Here is a 23,371-nt window from a genome sequence, read left to right on the forward strand (position 1 = left end):
GTGGTGTGTGTGTGTGTGTGTGTGTGTGTGTGTGTGTGTGTGTGTGTGTGTGTGTGTGAGCCCATGCGCGAATGTATGTGTCTGTTTGTGCCCAAGTGTGCATGTGTGTGTGTGTGCCTGTGTGCAAAATGTATGTGTCTGTTTGTGCCCAAGTGTGTATGTGTGTGTGTGTGTGTGTGTGTGTGTGTGTGTGTGTGTGATCCCATGCGCGAATGTATGTGTCTGTTTGTGCCCAAGTGTGCATGTGTGTGTGTGTGCCTGTGTGCAAAATGTATGTGTCTGTTTGTGCCCAAGTGTGTATGTGTGTGTGTGTGTGTGTGTGTGTGTGTGTGTGTGTGTGTGTGTGTGTGTGTGGGTGTGGGTGTGTGTGTGTGTGTGAGCCCATGCGCGAATGTATGTGTCTGTTTGTGCCCAAGTGTGTATGTGTGGATGTGTGTGTGTGTGTGTGTGTGTGTGTGTGTGTGTGTGTGTGTGTGTGAATGTTTGTGTGTGTGTGTGTGTGTGTGTGTGTGTGTGTGTGTGTGTGTGTGTGTGTGTGTGTGTGGGGGGGTATGTGCGTGCGTGCATGCGTGTGCGACTGACTCGGAGGTCATAGAGGACATTCATATAACAGGTAACCGTGTGGAAATTAAATTGAGATTTGAAACAGTCCATTGTTGAAAGGAAAGCAGCCCCTCTCCCAGCTTACTAATGCCTTATTTTAAAGTGGAGGCGCTCTGGAGCCAGCCCTACCGAATTTTAACACATTGTTCTTGGCAAGACCTTTCAACAGCCCCTGGCCTGGAAAAACATGTGCTGTACTCCACACACTCACACACTTGCACACACACACCCACACACACACGAACGCACTCACACACTCACTCACTCACACACACAGACACAAAAACGCACACACACAAACGCACCAATACAGCAAAAATATTTACTCAACAGCAATTTTCTGAGGAATTTGGGATGCTAATTAAAAGAATGTGTGGAGTAGAGCCACAATGGCCTCTTTTCAGTCAGACTTGGCAGCGAGCCACAGGCCAGGTTTCTTCAATCGGACAGGGAGAAGAAAACGAGGATCCTCTTCCTCGGGAAAGAAAGCAAGGAGGAAGAGGAGGGCAGTCTGACTTTTCATTCATAATGTTAGACTTTATTTTGTGAGGTATTTCATTTTTGCATGAAAATAAGCTTGAGGTGTTTTTGACGACGTTTGATGATGTTTTTTTTGCAGTTGTTGAGCAAAGTGCACGAATTGTAAGATATATCCAGTGATGAAAGTGCACTTGACATGGCACATTGGGTCACATAGATCCTTTACGGGGGCCTGAGGGGAGTATAGTGTTGCCCAGACCCATGCAATTAATTAAGTTGTAGATGTTTGTGAAGAAAGGTGCAGCCATAGAAAAGTGCAGGAAATGGGAGAAGTACACATAATATTGAATCTGTGTTGAGCTTTAGAGGGTTAAAATAGACTCTTCATGAGACCATCAAACATTAGACCATAAGACCATATACTTATCAAGAACACTGACAGTAAAACCCCCATCAAACACATTTAATGAATCCCAAATCTAAAGATGTCATTTAAACATAGCCTGATGATGAGGGGGCAATCATAACTGATGGTGTCACCTTATGGTGTGTCAGGTCTTTCTAAACTTGAATGCAGCGTCATACAGATGTGCCCGCGTCATTCTCCAGCTCCTGCAGCCAATGTGACCCAGTGAAACATACCAGAAGTGTGGTGTCTTTTCTCCTGACAGAACCATTGGACGTGATGAAGGCCTACCGCACGTTCTAACGCTGACGCTCACACGTCCTCCGTGGTGAGAGGCCGTGTAAATATTTGCCTGGTTTTGGTAAGTGCTTGTCCCAGGAACATGTCCTCAGTTGCTAACAACAACATGGAACAACAGTGTTGAACCAATCCATTCTTGCCCGGTCCCAGCGAACTCAAGTGAAGTTGCGGAGTTTTGGATGGAGTTCCTCACATGTCTGGCCCTGCTAGGCTCCGCTCTGGTCTGGTCTGGTCTGGTCTGGTCTGGTCTGGTCTGGTCTGGTCTGGTCTGGTCTGGTCTGGTCTGGTCTGGTCTGGTCTGGTCTGCTCCCTGTTCCCCTCTCTTTCTGTCTTCACTGGGACATCGCAGACATACCTGAAGCATGAGCAAGCCCACAAAGGACCCCCATCCCCTCCTCTATAAAAAACACACACACACACACACACACACACACATGCATGTGCTCTACTTTAACATGTAGCTACTCTCTCTCTCACACACACACACACACACACACACACACACACACACACACACACACACACACACACACACACACACACATAAGGGAAAGGTTTGTTCTGTTGCTGTGGATACCTACTTGGCCAGGCATATAAAAACCCTTGGCTCTAGATTTATGTCTGGTCAGGACGGGAGACACGAGGAGGTGGATGAGGAAAGAGGTAGAGAGGACGAGGAGAGGTTATAGTGTGAAAAAAATGTGTGTGTGGGGGGGGGGGGGGGGGGGGGTGTGTGTGTGTGTGGGGGGGGGGGTGGTGTGTGTGTGGGGGGGGGGGGGTGTGTGTGTGTGTGTGTGTGTGTGTGTGGCTCAGAGAGATGCTAAGAGAGTGTGTATGTTAGAGAGGCAAGGGAAAGAGGAGAAGACAGAAGGACATTAATACACGCACAAGACTGTCTCGGAGGGACGTGGGGTTGTTGACCCCGAAGTGTTGGCCTCTGGAGAACAGGCATCCAGAACGTTCGTCCAAAGTGACAAACCACATTCCTGCCCTAAAAAATGTATACATTCAGACAAGATATTATCAGTAGAAACAGAATTATGCAAAATATGTGGCTATTTCATCACATTTCAGCATATTAGCAATCCGGGGTTTTGTGATGTATTCATTCTGTAGAGCTGTGGTTTCTATTACTCAAATCTGAGTTTTAAATATTGCAGTCAAAATCTAATTCTCCACATTTTGACGTATATTTACCATCATTACCATGCTATACATCCAGTGGCTGTACCATTATTATCTTTTGGTATTAAAATACTTAAACTAAATAGGATTTAATGGCAAACAGCTGAATGAAGTGGTACTGGACTGTAGTGTACTGTATTGTACAAGTCAGGGAAGAGGGGGACTTCGGCTGAACAGTTCATTTGCCTGTCAGTGAAAGGGCAGCAGTAAATAGCACAAGGCAAATGTGTAGTCTAATGTTAAATCCATCTATGGAGATACAAAATCTACTGTAAGCACTCAGCGGGCGCGCGTACATGAGAGACTTAAAGGCCGTAAATCAGATCCTACTGTCATAGTTTATTGCTGTGCATTAGGCTGCAGACCGCACTTCATTCAGGAAGTTAGACAGTTGTGGTTATTGAGAGTCAACAGCTCGGGCAGTCTGCAATGACTGTGTGTTTATTCTTGAGGAAATGCAGCAGCGTAACACAGCTCTCATACACAGTCCCTCCAGGTTTTCACTGTCTTTCGATTATTTTTCGCAATCAAAATGACTGATTTTGTGGTGGTAATTACTAGGAATTGGCCAGATATCTGCCAATTTATGTTTCTCTGTAAACCCCACTTAAATTCCACATACTAAACAAATTAATGAGAGAAAGAAATCACAGACATCAGACAAATTGTGAGAATTTCAGATTTTTTTATATATATTATATATAAATCTATATATACAGTATAATGGTATTTTAAGTTTGTGTGTGTTTTTATGTCATGCAATGGAGACATAAGTCACTTTAGATGAGTCATCTGACAAATTATGACTTTCACAACCATAGTACCATCCATACTAGAATGGCACTGAAAATAAGTAAATGTTGTGCCTGACTTTGACCCTTTGAACTCAAATCAAAGTAAATCAAATCAAAGTTATTGCTTATATTCATGACAGTAAGAATGAACACTATTTACAATGTCACAACTTAATACAAGTTAGAATAGCATAATGTAGTTATTTTAATAAAATAACAGTTATAGATCAAGCTATGTCATGAACTTTAAGTCAATGTCTAAAACTTATACCACCATCATGAGACTTTTTTGTAAATGTAGGTGCAATTTATGCAGTCAATTATTTAAAAAATGCAGCGTCACTAAGAATTTTGATACATTGCTGATGTTGCATTATATTTACAAACAAGAGCAATCGGAGATTTCTGACCTCCAGCAAGGAGGTACACAAATCCGGATCCAGAATCCGGATCCAGATCCGGATCATCCTGAAATTTTAATGGGGATGTCCCAGGACCAAGATCCACATCTTGTGAAAATTTCAGAAAGATCCGCCCAGTAGTTTCTGAGAAATCTTGTCCACAGACAGACAAACGGACAAATAAATAAATAAATAAATTAACGGACCCGATCGCATAACCTCCTTGCTGGAGGTAATCACGGAATGTGTTAGAAATACTCTCCGCATTCACCCCATCACTTATGCTTGCGAGCGAGAGAGTTTTTTACTGAACACTTTTGGTAATTACAGTTAAGTGCAGCATGGGACAAGCATCAGTTCTCTCCTTTTCTGAACAGCATTCAATTATCAGGAGGCCATCAATTTGGACCTGGGTTGGACCCCCAGGGTAAGCTAGTGTTTTGGAAAAGGAGTGTGTGTGTGGGTGTATGAGGACATGTGATGACGTGTGTGATGTGCATGAGCTTGTCAGTGTGTATGTACATGTGTGCAGGCGCATACCCCCTTTTTTTTTTACATGGGGCCCCAGGTGAGGCACATGCAGCAACACACAAAGACTAATGTTTGGTGGGGTTGGAAACACAAACACACACACACACACACACACACACACTAATGTTCGGTGGAGCTGGGAACAGTTGGTGATTGGAGATGTGTTTTTTTTCCACTGAACCCCCAGGCGACCAGTGAGTTGTCAATGTGTGAGACTCATAAAAGGGTTAGAGGCTGACTGTTGAGCGCATACAGTCAGTATCTATATATTATATTCTCAAGTGTGTGTGTGTGTGTGTGAGTGAATTTGTGTATGTTCATGCTTGCTCATAAAATACACCACCATTTCTAGAAAACACTTTTATTCATCCAAAAAAGCTCAAACATCCATTTACAACAAAAGGTGATAAAAAGACAAAATGCCTCCCAAAATCAACACAACATCATCCACAAAAAAAGCTGTTATGAAAATATTTCAAATATCCTCAGTCCCTTGTGTGGTGTGAAACTGTATTTCTATTATCTTTTCCAGTTCAATCATTTGGTTCTGCTCCTTCCCCATACATTCCTTGTATGTGAAAATGTACTTGGCCAATAAACATGATTCTGATTCTGATTCTCTGCATTGATGCATACCATGTAGTACTTGTTGAATTCATATAGCATTAAGCAGAATCAAATTATATATATAAAAAAAAAGTCGTTTGACGAAAATACTGACTCTCTAGGAGTTAAATGGAATCCTTGGAGCAAAGTTATCCTGTGTTTACACTGTTGAAACACATGGAGACACAAGCAAAGTTTAGCCTTTCAGTCAAATAAAAACATTCGTTTCAATCTCCTATGGAGAAACTGAGTTTTGTGGGATAACTCTTGCTAACGATGCTTTACAACAAAAAAACAACAAGTGAGGCAGAAAAGATAGTGGAGAGTGATTTAAGAATGAGACGTTCATGCCAAGCTTTTCCAACATCTGATGCTTAGATGTCTGAAATCATGTAGTCCGAGACAGGAAGGGGAACAAAAAATTTAAAAAACAAAATCATTCAAAAACGATTTTTATATTAGCCTGTTTCGTTTGAACTTTTCATTGTCTGGTTGGTGTCAAGTGTGCAAAACCAGTTCTGAAGCGTGGCCCAGAGTTTCTTGAGCAGTCAGCACTGGAGAGAAATGGAGCAGATCAGCGAGTCAGGGAGTGAGTCCAGCCCACAGGGGACACTTGGAAAGGCCATATCTGTGAAGCATCATGCCGAGCAAAATGGTAGGAAATGAATGGCCTCCAAATTGCAAAGCATACCCTAAATTAGGCCCAAGGTCCCTCTTACTTTCTCTTTGTAGTGTGTGAGTGTGTGTGCTTTTGTGTGTCTCTGTGTGTGTGTGTGTGCGTGCGTCGGGTGTCTGTGTGTGTGAGAGTATGTAAACACGAAGTATGTGTATATGTGGTGTGGTCTATGTGTGTGTGTGTGTGTGTCTGTTAACTGTGTTGATATGCCAGTGTTATATGTTATATTTACCCTTTTTCAGTTTGTTTGCGAAGTGCCTTGAGGTTATTTTTAGACTGTTGGTCTCATTGTGTAGTGCTTGACCGCCTATTTCAGGCGGGAATGCAAGGCCTCAGGGTAGTTAGTTACAGCCCCTAGTACATCTGTACAATTCAGACATTCATGTGGTAAAGTTCAAATTTCATGCTAAGAACATGGGAAGGATTTTATCTGTGATAAGTCAGGGAAATGCTACAGTCTTACCATATCAACAACATTGTCATCATTCAACACAAACAGGGACACAATAATGACAAACCATATCAATGTCTTTACAAAAACAACATACAAAGGGCAACACAAGAGAGAAGTAACCTTCACAAAGTACCAATCACAGCAGGGGGCCCACACTCAAGACAGTGAAGATCTTGTCCTCATGTCTTTATCGTGTTTCAGCTTGTCTTTCACAGCAACGGATCTCCTTTTGAAGGATGGTGTCTCTTCAGGGGGTGGGGGTGGGCTAGAGGAGGGGGTTAATCTTGAGCTGCAGCATGAAGCAAAACAAAATGCCTTATTTTTCTGTCTCGGTACCATTTGTTGTACATTTCCTTATCTGTTTCCTCTCCAGCACCCCGCGGGAGAGAGAGGGATGAAGTGAGTGGTTCATTCGTTAATTTTTTTTTTTTTTTTTTTTTCCCGTCTTTCCCAAGAGGAGCCAGCAAGCGGAGACGAAAGAAATGGCTCGTTGCCATGGCGGAGGCGCAGTCCTGGTGTGTCTGTCGTGTCTTGTTGTGTCACACAGTGTCACACACGTACACACAAACTTCTGTGTGTTTCCTCTCCCCTCCCTTTCCCCAATTCATCCCCCAAATCCTCCCCTAACTGCACCCCCCAAGCCCTCCCTCCCTCTCCCCCGACCTCCTCGACTCTCTGTCCTGGGCCTGAGCCAGCATAGCAGACATCCAAACACACTCCCCAATCTCCTAGTCCAGCAACATGATTGCAAAGTATTACATCTTTCGTTTCATGTGTATAAAAATCATTACAATACAAGCCAGACATAAGAAAATGCAAAACAAAGGCACCTTCCTTTTCAAGAGGAAAAAATACCTCTGCAGGCAATTGCACTTCCTTTGTCTCTAGCAAACAAATTTCAGCTGGCTGGGTTTGCTTGCTCACAAACAGTTAGCATAGCTATCTGCGTAACCCATTGGGGAAGAGAGAATATGTTCATAGCCAGAAAAGCCCATTATGGGCTGAAGGTCTGAACTGCAGTCACATAAGCTCAGAAGTAAGTGAACTGTAGCTGTCTCTTTTCATGCTCAGAAGTAAGTGAACTGAAGCTGTCTCTTTTCATGCTCAGAAGTACGAGGGTTTCAGGCTGGCCACGTTGTTGTTAGCGTTGGTCTGTCCCTGCATGAGCAGCACCTCGTACTCCACGCCGTTCGGTGTCTGCGGGGGGCAGGGCGTGATCTCCGGCTGCTTCTGGGGGAGCGCCCCGTTCTCGAGACACGTCTTGACCCCTTCAAGCTCCAGAGGGGTCGGCTCTACAGCGTCCAGCTCCACGTGAGCTTTTGCCCACTTCCTCCTGCGGAGGAAAATGATCACTGCCACGATGGCCGTCACCACCATCACCAGGGCCAGGCCAGCCAGCGCCAGTGCGAAGGAGGAGGCCATGGGCCCTTCGATGCGGGGCTGAACAGTTGAGGTGATCGGCGCACCTGCAGTCCTCGCTTCCATGCAGGAACCTCCAGCGCCAGACTCGCCCAAGGGGCTGGCACAGACCGAGTAAGTGCAGTTGGGTCTCAACCCTCGTAGTGTGTATTCAGGGTACGTAGCTGGGACACTCAGATGGATGGGCCGCTGGTCGGGTCCGGAGAGGTTGCGGTAGGTAAGTCGAATGCCTCGAATGTGTGGCCGTGTCTCGATGTAGCGGTGCAGGTCGAGGAGGATAGACGTGCTGGTCACATGTCGAGAGCTGATGTCCGGCTCAGGGGTTGCTGCTGTGACCACAGCCACCTCCGGGATCGAGGGGAAAGACTGCGACTCCTCCAGGTTCTCACAGTACAGCCCTGTGGTGACGGAGGGGCACAGACACTCCACTTGCCCCTGCTGGTTGAACTTGCAGGTGCCCCCATTCAGGCAGATATTGGAGGGGCACATGACCTCCTCGTGACCCTCGCCAGCACTGCTCGGGGAGGCAGCCGGGTTCTGGGGATGGAGGAAGCTGTCGGCCTCTGGAGAAGGAGTGTGAACACTCGGAGGGGCAAGAGTCGTGGTGCCTGTGCGCGAGGTGGGGGTGAGTGCGGCGAGGGTGCTGCTGATCACCGGCGCCTGGGTCCGCACAGTGGTGGTGACGGGGCAGCCGAAATCCTTGTGGTCCAGCTCTACCAACACCTTCCCAGAGTTGCTGGGTGGGAAGTGGCAGCGGGTCTCTTCCTTGCGGCCAAGCTCCACCTTCTGTCCCCGCAGCCAAGCGGGGAACCAGGCAAGCGGGCACAGGCAGTTGAAGGGGTTCTCTGCAGCCACCAGCTGTTGCAGTTTGGGGAAGAGCTGGAAGAAGCCCACGGGAAAGCCCTGGAGGTTGAGGTTGCTGAGGTCAAGTGCCTGGAGCGCGACCAGGTTCTCAAAATCCTCCTTCACCAGCTGTCCCAGCTGGTTCGAAGCCAAGCTGAGGCGAATCAACCCCTTGACAGACTTTAGAGCGGGGGGCATCGCAGACAGCTTGTTCTGAGACAAGTCCAAATCGTGGAGGTTGGTCAGGGAACTCATCAGCTCATTGTCCAGGCTGGTCAGCCCGAGCCCAGCCATCTTCAGGGACTCCAAATTGGGGGTCTGGAAGTCAGCAGAGCTGGAGGGTGGAATGTTGTTGTGGCTGATGTCCAGGAGGAGGAGTCTGGGTAAGCGGATAGGGGGAAGGATGGTGAGGGCATTCTGTTGCAGCTTGAGTTCCAGAAGTTTCTCCAGCCCTACAAAGGCGGCCGGGTGGATGCTCTGGATGCGGTTGCTGTAGAGATAGAGCCTCTCAAGTGTGACCAACCCCGAGAAGCTTTGCTCGGCGATGTACGTGATTTGGTTCGAGGACAGATCCAAGTTGCGGAGAGAAGACAGCTGCCGGAACACTCCGTCTGGGAGCTCCACCAGCTGGTTCTGGCTCAAGTCCAGCAATTCCAGCTCCCCAAGGTCAGTGAAGTCGTCCTCAGACAGAGTGTTGATGCCATTCTGGAAGACGTAGAGCTGCTTGGTGGAGGCAGGGATGGCACTGGGCATGAAGCTGGACCGTCGCTCCATGCAGAAGATGCTGTCGCCCGGGAGGCAGGAACAGCTCTCCGGGCAGCCACTGCTCAGGCTCAGAGACGACTGGAGGAACAGCAGGAGAACCGGCCATGCTGGAGTAGAGAACCACATGCTGTCCCCTCCCAGACCAACAATGAGTCCTGCAGGAACACAAAATAAAGGCAGCTCAGAAACAGGCCAGTCACAATGGCAACTCATGTGTCAAGAGTGTATGAAAAAACGTAGTTAATGAAATCAGGCAGTAAATGTGTTTTTTTGTGATTGTGTGATTTGATTGAATTAATTAATCCAGAGAAATGTCATGTGTAGATGCATTATAGAATTTCATTCAAAAGTTTTCATTTAAATCATAGTCTGGCATAAGTATACAAATAATTACAAACAAATGTTTAGCATGCTAGCATAAAACCTTCTAACTTTTACATTTTCAAACCTGAATAGGACGATGGATGTTTTTTAATGTATGATCAAATTACTATTCTCTGTAGCTTAGGTTGGATAGCCAATTCTAGCAACACCATACAAAAGTACAAGATTTGTACTGACAAAGTCTCCAGAGAAGTTAAGCTTGTTGTTCTTGTTGTAGGTTTTCATTTGCACTTTAGAGAAGAAAGAAAGAACCTCTTACTCAAACACTGTGTTTTTCCATTCTTTATGTGCCACAGACACGGACTTAGCATTCATAAAGCTTTGGCAGCTCTCTCGAAGCTCCACCCCCCGATCCTCTGCTCAGTAAAACACAGTTAACCATGGTGGACTGTGCTGTTTGTGTGGTGAACTCATCTCCCACTCTTTAAAACACAGTCAGCCATGGTGGACTGTGCTGTTTGTGGGGTGAACTCATCTCTCACGCTTTAAAACACAGTCAGCCATGGTGGACTGTGCTGTTTGTGTGGTGAACTCATCTCTCACTCTTTAAAACACAGTCAGCCATGGTGCACTGTGCTGTTTGTGTGGTGAACTGATCTCCCACTCTTTAAAACACAGTCAACCATGGTGGACTGTGCTGTTTGTGTGGTGAACTCATCTCCCACTCTTTAAAACACAGTCAGCCATGTTGGACTGTGCTGTTTGTGTGGTGAATCTCCCACGCTTTAAGATGTGGGGTATGGTGCCTGTGCCCTGCAGGCAGGCCCACCCACAGGGGGTTCGGGTTGGCCCCAAATTTTGGTGAGAGGCGTGTGGCGCCCCTGGCCCTGTACCTACATAAACAGTGAGTGGCCGTTCCATACAAACATGCCTCTGCAAATACACACACACACACACACACATTCGAGCATAATCAAACATCCACACCCACACACTCCACACACACACACACACACTCTCTTCCCTACCCACCCACACGCAGAGCACAGATACCACACACACGACTATAAGCCCCCCGGGCTCCGAGTGCAGCTCATAAGCGGGGCAGAAACCAGGCAAATAAACAGCGAGGGAAGACTGGCCGGGATGGCGGATGACCAGTCTGTTTTCCCACCTTCGCTCAGACAGCGCTGGGTCTTTATGGCTATACGCAAGCGCCCCGGTCGAGCGCATGTGAGGGCCAATGTGTGTTGACTCGTTCACTGATATCACAAATCTCCCCCTAAAACCTTGAGCAGCATTTAGGGCACAAAAACAAATTCTGCCTAAGCCACAGGATAGCAAGAAGCCCGGAGTGTGTGGTCTGAGGGGCATTTTACAATGTCTCCATTGTGCTCTGAAAATTCAACACAAAATGAACTGTCTGGTGTTGCCTTTCTTTGATGAATGCTGGGAGTGGTGGGGGGTGGGGTGTCGAGCTCTGTTTTGGCCCGCATCCTTTTGTAGTGAGGTGAGGAGAACATATCAAAAGCACACCGCAAACTCTGTGACCACTGGTTACCCCCTCTAAGCTGGTGATATCATCCCACATGAAATATCACTTTTCCCTGCTTTGGATGTTACTGCTCTGCTCTGCTGGGATATCCTCTGAGATAAGTACAAAAAAAAAGTGCATAAAAGAGGTATGGTTGTGAGCTTTACGGTCATACTTGGCTGAAGGGGTTTGGGACCGTAAAACATATGGTTCAACTCACTGCAGATGTCTCCAGTTTCAGTCCACCTTTCTACAAACCATGCTCACCTCCCTCACAGTATTTGTTAATAATGTAGAAAAAACACAAATGTTGCATTTTACAGCATTTTGCAGCTTTAACATACCCAGATACTGTAGTCCCCAACATATTCATGCTTTACTGGCCAGTCATTTCATGCATGTGTTATCACTCCTGGCTAAATCTTCCAGAACAGAGCCACAGACATGCCGGATCATTCTCTTGGTGGAGTTTGTGGGGTGAGCTGTCACATTCCCTAAAGTATGATTGCAGACCCGTTCCTATTTGTTTCTTGGCAGCCTTGTGGCATCTCATTATTGCATACCAAGCATAATTGTCTCGTATCGTGTTTTTGAAAACCTGCTCTAATTTATAAAATGCTTTTGATGACAACTGGACCGCTTCAGCATCGTACCGTTGGGATCATCATTTATCATTGTAGGAAATGTCACTATTTAGTGAAAACTGTCATACTGTCATATATTTTGTCATGCATTTAGTGAAAGCGTTATTCTTGTTCTAAACACATAACGCTATGGCAAATTGTTTGTGCCCCTCAATCTTGTCTGTGTTCCTCCATCAACTCCCTCGTTTCCTTGGGCCCCTCTCTCCTCTTGACCTCATGTCAATCTGTGGTCCCTCTTGCATATTGCCACACGCCCCCCGCCCCTCCCCACTGCACCCTCCTCCAACACAAAAAAAGAAAAATCCACAACTCTCCTCTGCTGCCAACCTCCCCACCCCACCCCACCCCACCCCACCCCGCTCAGAACGCCAGAGTGGAAGTTGGAGCGAAATCGGACCCCCTTTTTCATTAAAGCGGGCGACGGCTCCTCTCCCTCCTCTCCCCGTCCCCGTCCTCGCCCTGCACTCCCTCCTGGCCAGCGCCTGATCCCACCGGCACGGCTGGAATTCGCAATAACCCTTAAAATCCATCTTCATCACAGGAAGGCAGGAGGAGGCCAGAGCTGGGGTTGCAGCTGAGAGAAGAGAGGAAAAGAGAGAAAAGAGAGAGAGAGGGAAGGAGAGAGAGGAGGGAGGGAGACAGAGACAGAGATGGAGCGTGAGATATGGAGAAAGAGATGGAGAGAGAGACAGAGGGAGGGAGAGAGATGGAGAGAGAGAGACAGAGGGAGGGAGAGAGATCGAGAGAGAGAAAGAGAGATAGGGAGGGATAGAGATTGAAAGGGGGAGAGAGAGAGAGAGAGAGAGGGAGGGATAGAGATTGAAAGGGAGTGAGAGAGAGAGGGAGGGAAAGAGATGGAGAGAGAGGGAAGGATAGATATGGAAAGGGGGAGAGAGAGAGAGGGAGGGAAAGAGATGGAGAGAGAAAGAGGGATAGAGATGGAAAGGGGGAGAGAGAGGGAGAGAGGGAGGGATAGAGATGGAATGGGGGAGAGAGAGGGAGGGATCGAGATGGAAAGGGGGAGAGAGAGGGAGAGAGGGAAGGAAGGAGGATGGATGCAGGCGAGGAGAAGGACGAGGATATACTGTACTGTACTGACAACCACATACAACTCCAACCCCTCTCTCCTCGTATGAAATAGCCTTAAACACAACAGAAGTATGGAATTTACTGTAAAGTAGGATGTTTTTCAACGGATATTCTAATCAATCACTCATACAATCATGAGTTATGGTAGGCACAATTTAAAAAAAATTGTACTACCAAAAGAACAGGGCTGAGATCATAAAATAAGCAAGCATCACTATTTAACCTGCCTTGAAAAGGAACCGTTCCTATTACCAAACCCTGTGTAAGTAAACCATATTAATGGGCACCTGACCACGCTCACAGAACCTCACAAAGGCATCCCAACCTGCCAAGGCATCATATAAGGATATGACCTCATCACAATCTCCCAAGGCATCATATGAGGATACGACCTCATCACAACCTGCCATCGCATCATATGAGGATATGACCTCATCACAACCTGCTAACGCATCATATGAGGATATGACCTCACCACAACCCCTGCTCTAGTAACTAATATCCTCTGCATTGTCCCTCCTAATCCCCCTCTATAAATGGAAACTAACAGTGTCAAACTGGTTTGGCATCGCTTCTGTCAGGTGAGTATGTGGCGCCTGTTTGTCATCCAAAAGCAATGACATCACAAAAGCATACCTTGTATTAACTAACCGCCGGCAGGCAGGGCATGCCAAAGGGCACCCTGCGCCTCCAGCCAATCACCAATCGCTTATACGTACGCACACGCTCCTGTCCTTATATGGTGTTTGGGGCTCGGCGTGAGGTGGAGGCGAGTGTGGAGGATAAACAGGAAGGTGAAGGCACACTGGTGAGGGCACACTGGTGAGGGCACACTTGTAAAGGGGGACACTGGTGAGGCCACACTGGTGAGGGCACACTTGTAAAGGGGGACACTGGTGAGGGCACACTGGTGAGGGCACACTGGTGAGGGCACACTTGTGAGGGCACACTGGTGAAGGCACACTGGTGAGGGCACACTGGTGAGGGCACACTGGTGAGGGCACACTGGTGAAGGCACACTGGTGAGGGCACACTTGTAAAGGGGGACACTGGTGAGGGCACACTGGTGAGGGCACACTGGTGAGGGCACACTGGTGAGGGCACACTGGTGAGGGCACACTGGTGAAGGCACACTGGTGAGGGCACACTTGTAAAGGGGGACACTGGTGAGGGCACACTGGTGAGGGCACACTGGTGAAGGCACACTGTATGTATTGTACTTGCACACTTGCTGTATGTGTGGCCGGGTGTCATGTGACAAAGCAAACACAGCCAGGGCTCAACCCAGGAAACCACAACTCTCCCGCAAATCTTTCCTCCCATGAAAAAACATCATTACAGCCTAATGAAATATGTATCAATAAACCATCCTTATCTGCAACCCCCACCCCCCCAACACACACACATTCTCTCTGCCTGTGTCTTTATTCAGATCTTAGCCGATATGATTGTATGCTTGCCTTGTCGATATGAATACAGTGAACGAATGCCCAGAAGTTATGAAATCCTGAATAACAATAATAATAATAATGTCCATCTGTGCCCAGCTTATTAGGGCTTGCTGTTCTTTCTCCCAAAATTCTTCTCTCCAAAATCATTTGGCTTTGAATGCTGAGCCACGGGCCGAGGGATCAAATGAACGAGGGAGTGGGAGGGATGAGAGAAGGAATGAAAGGCTTATGGCCAAATTTTTCAGAAATTATTTGCTTTGGTCTCTCTCTCTCTCTCTCTCTCTCTCTTTTATTTTCTTCTCTGGCTCTATCCTTTTATTTCTCTCTCTCTCTCTCTTCTCTTTCTCTCTATCTCTCCCTGTCTCTTTCTCTCTCTCTTTTCTTCTCTCTCTCTGTCCTTCCATTTCTTTCTTTCTCTCTCTTCTCTTTCTCTCTGCCCTTCCATCTCTCTCTCTCTCTTATGTTTTCTTCTCTTTCTCTCGGTCCTTCAATTTCCCTCTTTCTCTGCCTCTCTCTATGTCTCTCTCTCTCTTTTCTTCTCTCTTTCTCTTATTTCTCTGTCTGTCCTTCCATTTCTTTCTCTCTCTCCCTGTCTCGCCCCTACTTTGAGTATTTTAAACGTCAGAAAGGTTCATGTGACTTCACCTCCAAGTATATGTGGATGCCTCATGGACTCCATGGAAGTGCTCTAACACACAGTGGCTTATTGTGCTGTGCAATATCAGAACAACTTTTGAATATATAGTCATATAAGCATCATATCATAACCAAATCGTATCTTACTGTAACACGATTAAGATGATGTGCGTAGCTGAACACCGTTCTCTACTCCCCTATAGAGTGCTTTGGATTCTTGATTAAATGCTGTATTAAATGACACGTTTTACACAATAAATTTCCATTACCTTTGCAATCTGTTACAAATGGTGGATGAATCTGTTGGCTGTGACAGCTTTGTTGCCCGATATTCATGCTCACAATCTTTGCTTAGTTTATCATCCAGCTACAACAAAAGTTCCTCCCAATCTCTCAGGCAAATTATTTTGTTCTTTTTGAAAGTGTTTGACTTTTTTAATCCACAAAAACACGAGCGAGCAACGGCCCTTCCCTTTCCACATAAATATGCTTGGGTGTGTGTGTGTGTTGACAGTTAAACTACAGTTTAGCAAGCCATGCCAACTCACATTCAGACCACACAGCTCTGAAATTAATTGCAAAGATCATCATCTAAGCTTCTACCATAATTACAGTCCTTTAATTACAGTCAACTGCAAAAACCACACAAATCCAAAATCAAACTGATTGCTGGTTGTTTGTCGGAGCCTCTGGCTACGGTGTCATACACGTCTTCCACTTGGCAACTACGACTTTAAAAACCAATTAGGTTTGAGGAATATATAAAATCAAATCAAAGATGAGAACTTCAATACATTCACCCCTCCTCAGTGACACCACTTCAAAGGAATAGCATGAATGAAGCGCTACAAAGTATCACAAAATCACTTTGTTTGCTGCACAACACCACAGTATGCCCAAGCTACATACCGCATCAATTAAAATACTATATTAATGCATGAAGGGTGGGGTCATTTTCAGTTAGGCAAAGCTAAGCCTTGAGTCTAGTAAACCTTGACACTGCATGGAGAGAACAGTGAATACCCTTACCGGCTGATACAACATCTGACTACAATTTCAAACCTCAGAAACACAATGGAATAGCTCACAGCTTCTTGCAAACACTTTCGCCACAAGTTTTTACCACAATCCTTTGTCAACAATTTGTCTCCAGCAACACAACATTTTTTTTTTAAACTTATACTTTAACTATAAACTGGACATAAATGAACATGACACGGACGTCAGCAGTCAACAGGCAGACGGTTGCTGCGGCAGGCTCTGGAGCTGATGGTGACAGGACCGCCAGCGGGTACCAGAGCACACCCGTAATCCTAAAGGAACACTGACACTGGTGGCCAATAAAACCCGACCCTGTGTGCGGCAGGCCGAGCTCCCTGCGGAGTAGAGCGGAGAAGTGACCCGGCGTGTCGCGAAACACAACACCGACTGTAGCGGAACGTGGCAGCAGAACGCCTCTCTGAATGTAAAGTACGTCGCAAACACACACACACACACACACACACACACACACAATTAGATCCTGTGACTTCACAGAACAGTGTAATTCATCAGAGGCACACCGTTGGCATTCAAAGCCAGCCACAAAGCTACTTCCTGAACTGACCCCTACCCCTCATTAGTGTCTGCCCCCCAGCCCCCCCCCCCCAACACACACACACACACACACACACACACACACACACACACCAAAAGAAATCCCCTTTATACACACAAACACAAAAGCAGCTTACAAAGCAGGCTACTCACAGCACACGTGAAAAGACACTCCCCCCCGTCTGTCTGGGACTGGGGGAAACACGGGGTTAGAGTTTCACTCCCTGATGCAGCTCAAAGCTGAACGCGTGGCTCTGTCTGGTACAGCTGGAGCACAAAGACATGAAACAGGGGGGGGGGGGACTTCAGTGTTCACTTACACTGTAAAGCCTGAGGGTTAGAAAGTACATTTTGCTGCCTTTATCAGACGATGTGTGTGTGTGTGTGTGTTAATACCTGTGTCTGGGTGTGACTGTGACTGTGTGTGCTTGTCCAATCATGTGTGCATTTAGAGTGACAATAGCAAAGCATAACTAGCAGTGGCATTCAAAACTGCACTCTTAACTCAATCCTAACTAATGGCAGGTAAAGTCCTACCCTTTTCAACTAGGACAGGTAAAGTCCTACCCTTTCAACTAGGACGGGTAAAGTCCTACCCTTTCAACTAGGACAGGTAAAGCTTTCCTGTCTATCTGGGCCAAGGGGCCAGTGACTAATGACTTACTCTTCAACAACCCCAAAAGCAAAACAAACACCCATTGAAAAACACACACACACACCGGACACACATACACAGACAGAGTAACTGGAGCCTTGTGCAAACCCACCGGCATATCTCAGTGTTGATCTAGCTGGACACAGCCCTGCTCTTTCTTTGTCATAGAAGCTCCTCGACTGCCATCTGTGGCACCTCTGTCTGCTGGGTCATGTGTGATGGGCAACTCTCAAGCCCACCCTATCCACCACCCACATACACCTCCAATAAAAGCCAATGGGGCATTATAAGGGCTCAATGGGGCATTATAAAGGCATTATAGGGGCATTATAAGGGCTCCTTTGTAGGTCATCCAGCAGAAAAACATGAGCATGGGGTCATCCTCTCCCTCTCTGCTTCATTTTATCTTTCACTGTGTGCAAGTCTGTGTGTTTCATCTAGGCTCATGCACAATCACAGCCCTTCTTCATCTTATCTTTCTCTCTCTCTCTCCAACCCCACCCCCTCTCTCTCACACACACACACACAAACACACACACACACACACACACACACACACAGGCAGTCGTTATCAGATAAAGCACTAAGCGTGATTCATTCACATGAGCCAATGGCTGAAGGTGACGAAAGCTGTGAGGGGCCCACACTGCTCTGCATTGCCTCTCAGCGTCTCTTCCCAAGACACAAACCAATACTCAGAAACCTGTTAATACCCTCATCTATCATAGTCATTATTGTATTATGTGGACATGTAACTTCTGAATACTATTATTCATAGCCATTTTTATTATATTGTAAATGATTGTATTATGTATTCAAGTCATTTGACATGGCTATTAAAGTAATACCTGTTTTAGTAAAGCAGTTTATGAGTGGATCAAAGCTATATGTTAAATAAAGCTATATATATATGTTGTATACTATTACAGTACATGTTAAATATGCGTTCATATGTTGAGCTTACAGTTAATACATCAGGAAGATAATTAACTGTTGAAGATATAAAGTCCTTTTTATACAGAGATCCTGCTATAATGTTGTTGTCGCCTTTGCTTGCTTACGCCGAACCAAACCGAAACCTCAAAGACCTTGACGATAGGAAAGGTTAATGGTTAAACACCTTTTTACATGTAAGAAGATGCATGAAGATGCCAGCAGTCAAAATAAAGAAAAAAACTAAGTTTTACGTAAGTATTTATAGGCAGCAGATAGAAGGAAAATCCATGCAAGTCAGAGCTCGGAAATATTTTTGGGAGGCTCCTTATTCCGAGTTGTCTCGAATACGCCATAACATAACAAGTGTCAAAAATAAACTAGCCTACTGTTTCTTTCAACTACAATGAAGGGTGAACTTAGTGTTGCACATGTATAGCAATGTGCAGACTCAAGCAGAGTTGGTGTGCATCATACAAAACATAATTTCAGATCTGTGTGTCGTTACACAAAACACAGTAGTCCGGCTTCGTATTTGGTTAACTGCTAGTTACACCCCTGTTACACCATGCCGACTCTTCCTTGAACACAGATGACGTTCTGGCTCTGTGACCAACTCCGCTGTCGGCTCAGAAGTGGAATAACAATGACCCCTCTTCCCCCCCATCTTCCCACCCCCATTCTCGCCTCGCTACATTTTATACAGAACAATGTGAGACGTAATGAGGGCACAATATTCCGGCCTTGAAAACGCCTCACAGTCTTCCGAACGCTCTACTGAGGAACTGAAGTGATAATACACAGGTTGCTGTTTGTGTGTTTGGCAAAATAATGTCATCTTAATATTCACACATGAACGAAGTGACATTTAAAAAAAAAAAAAACAGTGCCTAGACCAGTCAGACTGACTGCTGTTGCCACACTTCTATGGACAGTTCTACCCTGCGGTGATTAACATCACCAAGTTGTTTCATTACCTGCCAATATAAATGACAGAGAATGACAGCACCTCACCCCCACACACACACACACACACACACACACACACGCACACACACACACACACACACACACACACACACACACACACACACACAGACACACACACATAAACACTATCCAGTATGAGTCCCTACAGGTGCAGTGGGGATAACAACTTGAAGGCTTCATAAAACTTCACACCTGCACCGCGCCTCGGTATCTGCCACTCTGTCAGCGGGCTTTATCAGCCCCAGAATTCCATCTGGTCCCGGTCCAAGTTGGACGCGTTTCAAGAAATGTTTCGTGTTCTGAACAGCCGGCCCGTCAGAGCAGACATTATAACGATGACATGCACACTTCATAATCATTTCCAAACTGAGCTTGTCTGTGATCAGAACATTTCTATGGCAAGTTAATGAGTAAAACATGTATGATGAACAGCCTGTCTGTGGGTTATGGCGCAGATGCTGAACGGACCAGCTGAAAGAGAAGGGTCGAGGCAAGAAATGAGAAGCAGCAACAGCGTGCAGATAAAATGTGGTCAAAAGAGAGAGTCAGTCACCTCTTAGGATCCCACTTATGAATGTGTGAGACACAGAGAAAAGGAAGGAGAGAGGGAGAGAGAGTGAGAGAGATAGAGAGCTGGTCCATTCTCTCAGACAGCCTCTCTGTTTGTTTTAGCTGCAGGACTGCTTATGAGGTCAACCATGCAGATATCAGTGAGAGAGAGGCCATCTTGAGAGAAAGTAGAAAGAGAGAGAGATTCTAGTTTCAGTGTTGGCTGTTGTCACTTTACCATCTGACCTGGGTCAGCTGTGTGGGCCGTATCAGGGTTGGCTGTGGGCCACACCTGGGCCCAGGTTTACTGCGGTGTGTCCGAGCAAATACCAAACTGGAGGAGGAACTATGTAGCTACCTTGGAAATACTGCTTTGATATCAACACATACCTACCTAGAGGTATCATTTTAACTGTGCTTTGATATCAACACACCCCCACCTAGAGGTATCATTTTAATTGTGAATCAAAGTTGTATGTCTATAGGATTAGTATATGTTTGCAAGTATGCACTAAATGCTACTCGTACCTTCTCAGTATTGCTCAATACATTTTGTGCGAATGTCTGAGGCTACAAAAAACCCTTCACTTCAACCCTTTCTTTACTGTTGAGGCCCAGATGATTGCATAACCAACAGCTGGCTACTGTTTTTGACAGGTGAAGGGGACCAAACACTTGCAGGCTGTCAGCATTTTGTCACTCATGCGTGGAGACGGAGCTCTGTTTTTACAGGTCCGCCATGGCTGCATAGATGGCACTGTCACCCCGGTTGCTTGTCTAGGCTTATGCCACTACCTGTTTTTCAAGACTTCCCCCCCTTTGCTTGTCTTTCACCGAGCCACGAAAACAAGGATTGTGTGCCATGAAGAAAATACATGGTACATAATGCTCAAAAACACCACACACACACACACACACACCACATACACCACAAAACACCTCACACACCACACACACAACAAGACACCACACACACACCACCCACAGCACAAACCACACACACACACTACACACCCATGAATGTACTTGCACAGGCATGTGCACTCCTACACACTCCTACACATCAAGATGTAAGATCAAAGCGGTATCTTTGAGCGGCTGACCTTGCTCAAAAGTGCACAGATGCACACAGAGAGCTGCTGAAATAACTCATATCTCCATTACTTTACAAGTGTTGCAGGTGTGTCATGAAGAGAATGTCACTTCACCACAGGCCAGTGTAAGAATGTGGGGAGTGAAGTGTGTGTGTGTGTGTGTGTGTGTGTGTGTGTGTGTGTGTGTGTGTGTGTGTGTGTGTGTGTGTGTGTGTGTGTTTGTGTTTGTGTTTGTGTTTATGTGTGTGTGTGAGAGAGAGAGAGAGAGAAAGAGAGAGTTAGCGAGGGAGTGAGAAAGCTGATATTTGTGTGCATGCTGTAGAGTTGCTATCAGACAACAACAGTACAATTACAATGCAGAGTATCTGGCTTCACACTTAACGCAATTACATTGCAGAGTAGCGTGCTTCACACTAAACACATTTACCAGAAGTATGAGTAAGGACGTCATGCTAAAGCATGACAGCTTGAAAACTGCCATGACTGAAAAAAAAACGGCATTTGCTGAACTTGTTCTTTCTTGCTATGAGCTTATCACTTATAACTTAACTATTTCAGTGTTCTTCAGAGTTTTTGACCAGGGACCCTTCATAAACACAGTGCGGCGACTGTCCGTTGAAGTCGACCGCTGTTCTGGTATTCCGACACGGAGACACGATTTGTCTCAGTCGGTGAGACCTCCAGCTTTGTGGCGTGTTTGCGTTGCCCACGGGTCAGCGAACTCGTAGTGCTCCCAAAACTGCTGCACAGACAGCCAAGCGAACATTCATTGCTCATTTGACATGCCGCTAGAACTAGCTATGCTCATGTGTTCGTTTCCTCAGTCCATTTCACCACATTGCTCGCTCTTGTTCTGTTGGATATGCAGTTCAAGGCATAAAACTTGTAGGTTTAAATGGGGACAAAGCGAAGGTTTGGCCTAGTGGTGGATAAGACCACATCATTCGATGTACACAGCGGAACGGCAAACGTCAGGCAAACCATTGAGAGAGGGAGCGAGAGACAGAGAGAGAGCTTGTCATGCTGCGCTTCGGGGAAAAGGTGTTGACACATGACTCCTGGCGGCTTTATCCTGCCCTGTGTGTGTGTTGAATGGTGTGTGCGTGTGTGTGTGTGTGTGCTGAATGGTGTGTGCGTGTGTGTGTGTGTGTGCTGAATGGTGTGCTGGACATGCCTTTGCACTTGAGTAAGCAACAAAAGAGCAAGAACAAGCGAACGCTCACATTTTTCACCCCATCCTATGTAGGTGTAGAGAGAGAAACGTTGTTATGCACACACACACACACACACACACACACACACACACACACACACACACACACACACACACACACACCAGCAGACGCACACGCACACACACACACACACACACACATACACACACACACACACACACACGCACACAAACACACACACACACACACACACACACACACACACACACACACACACACACACACACACACACACGAAACCCATGCATACTCCCAACTGGACCTCAACATATACAAATACACATAGACTCATGCACACATGCACACACATAGGCATGCAAACACACGAGCATGCACACACACACACACACACACACACACACACACACACACACACACACAAACCACACAGATACACACATTCTTTAAACATTTCAGAGCACTGCTATGAACATTCTGTACTGAGCCACTTCTAATTAAGCTATTTGTGGTGATTGAAACTCATCAGACTTTTGTTCTAAATGTCTGTCATTGGCACAAATTGTTCTAGGTTGATATCTAGAGTTCATTCAATAAATGGAGCGGTATTCTTCAGCAGCTATAGACTGGGATAGCACTGGCCAGGGGCAGTTGAACATCCACTCACTGATCTTTATCAGCATCTGAGAGTTAGAGTAACACGGACGGAGTGAAAATGTACTGTCTGTGTGAGGCGTGCACATCGCTCCCTTCATCGCTCCCTTTATCTGTGTGCCTAGTTTGCTTTTCTTTCTGCTTTTCGCTGTTTCTCTTTCCTTCTGCTTTTCTTTCCATCTGCTTTTCTTTCCTCCTCTCTCTTTCACTTTTTTCTGCCATTATGTCGTTCTTTTTTCACATTCCTTCTCTCTGTAGGCATTTTTCTCTGCTTTCCATGTCTCTGTGTTCATTTCTCTCCTTTGATCTCTCTGCCCGTCCCTGTTTTTCTGTCCAATCCAATGTATTCTTTAACCTCTTTCTTTCTGTCATAAACTCTCCTCACACAGGATGTATGTTGTGAGGTATGATGTGTGTGTGTGTGTGGGAGTGTGTGTCTGTGTACGTGTGTCTGTGTTCTGGGCTCATATATAAGTTGTCGTAGACATCTTGGTCACAGATGAGCTGCCGCCTGTTCAAAAAGGCAGCTTGAGGATCAGACACTGGATGGTGTTTAACGTCCCACC

At 46.1% G+C, this 23,371-nt stretch overlaps 1 protein-coding gene across 1 annotated transcript in view; it reads right to left on the bottom strand.

The window, feature by feature from the left end:
• Positions 1-7,121: 7,121 nt before the first annotated feature.
• vasna (vasorin a) overlaps positions 7,122-23,371 on the bottom strand; it is a 24,596-nt gene continuing 8,346 nt past the window's right edge. The window contains exon 2 of the mRNA XM_080860634.1: positions 7,122-9,618. Within this exon, the coding sequence (XP_080716760.1) occupies positions 7,541-9,589 (2,049 nt within the window). The 5' untranslated portion in view covers positions 9,590-9,618 and the 3' untranslated portion in view covers positions 7,122-7,540. The remainder of the gene's footprint in view (positions 9,619-23,371) is intronic.

The sequence above is a fragment of the Sprattus sprattus genome (genome assembly GCF_963457725.1).
Source record: "Sprattus sprattus genome assembly, chromosome: 1".
Classification (NCBI taxonomy): domain Eukaryota; kingdom Metazoa; phylum Chordata; class Actinopteri; order Clupeiformes; family Clupeidae; genus Sprattus; species Sprattus sprattus.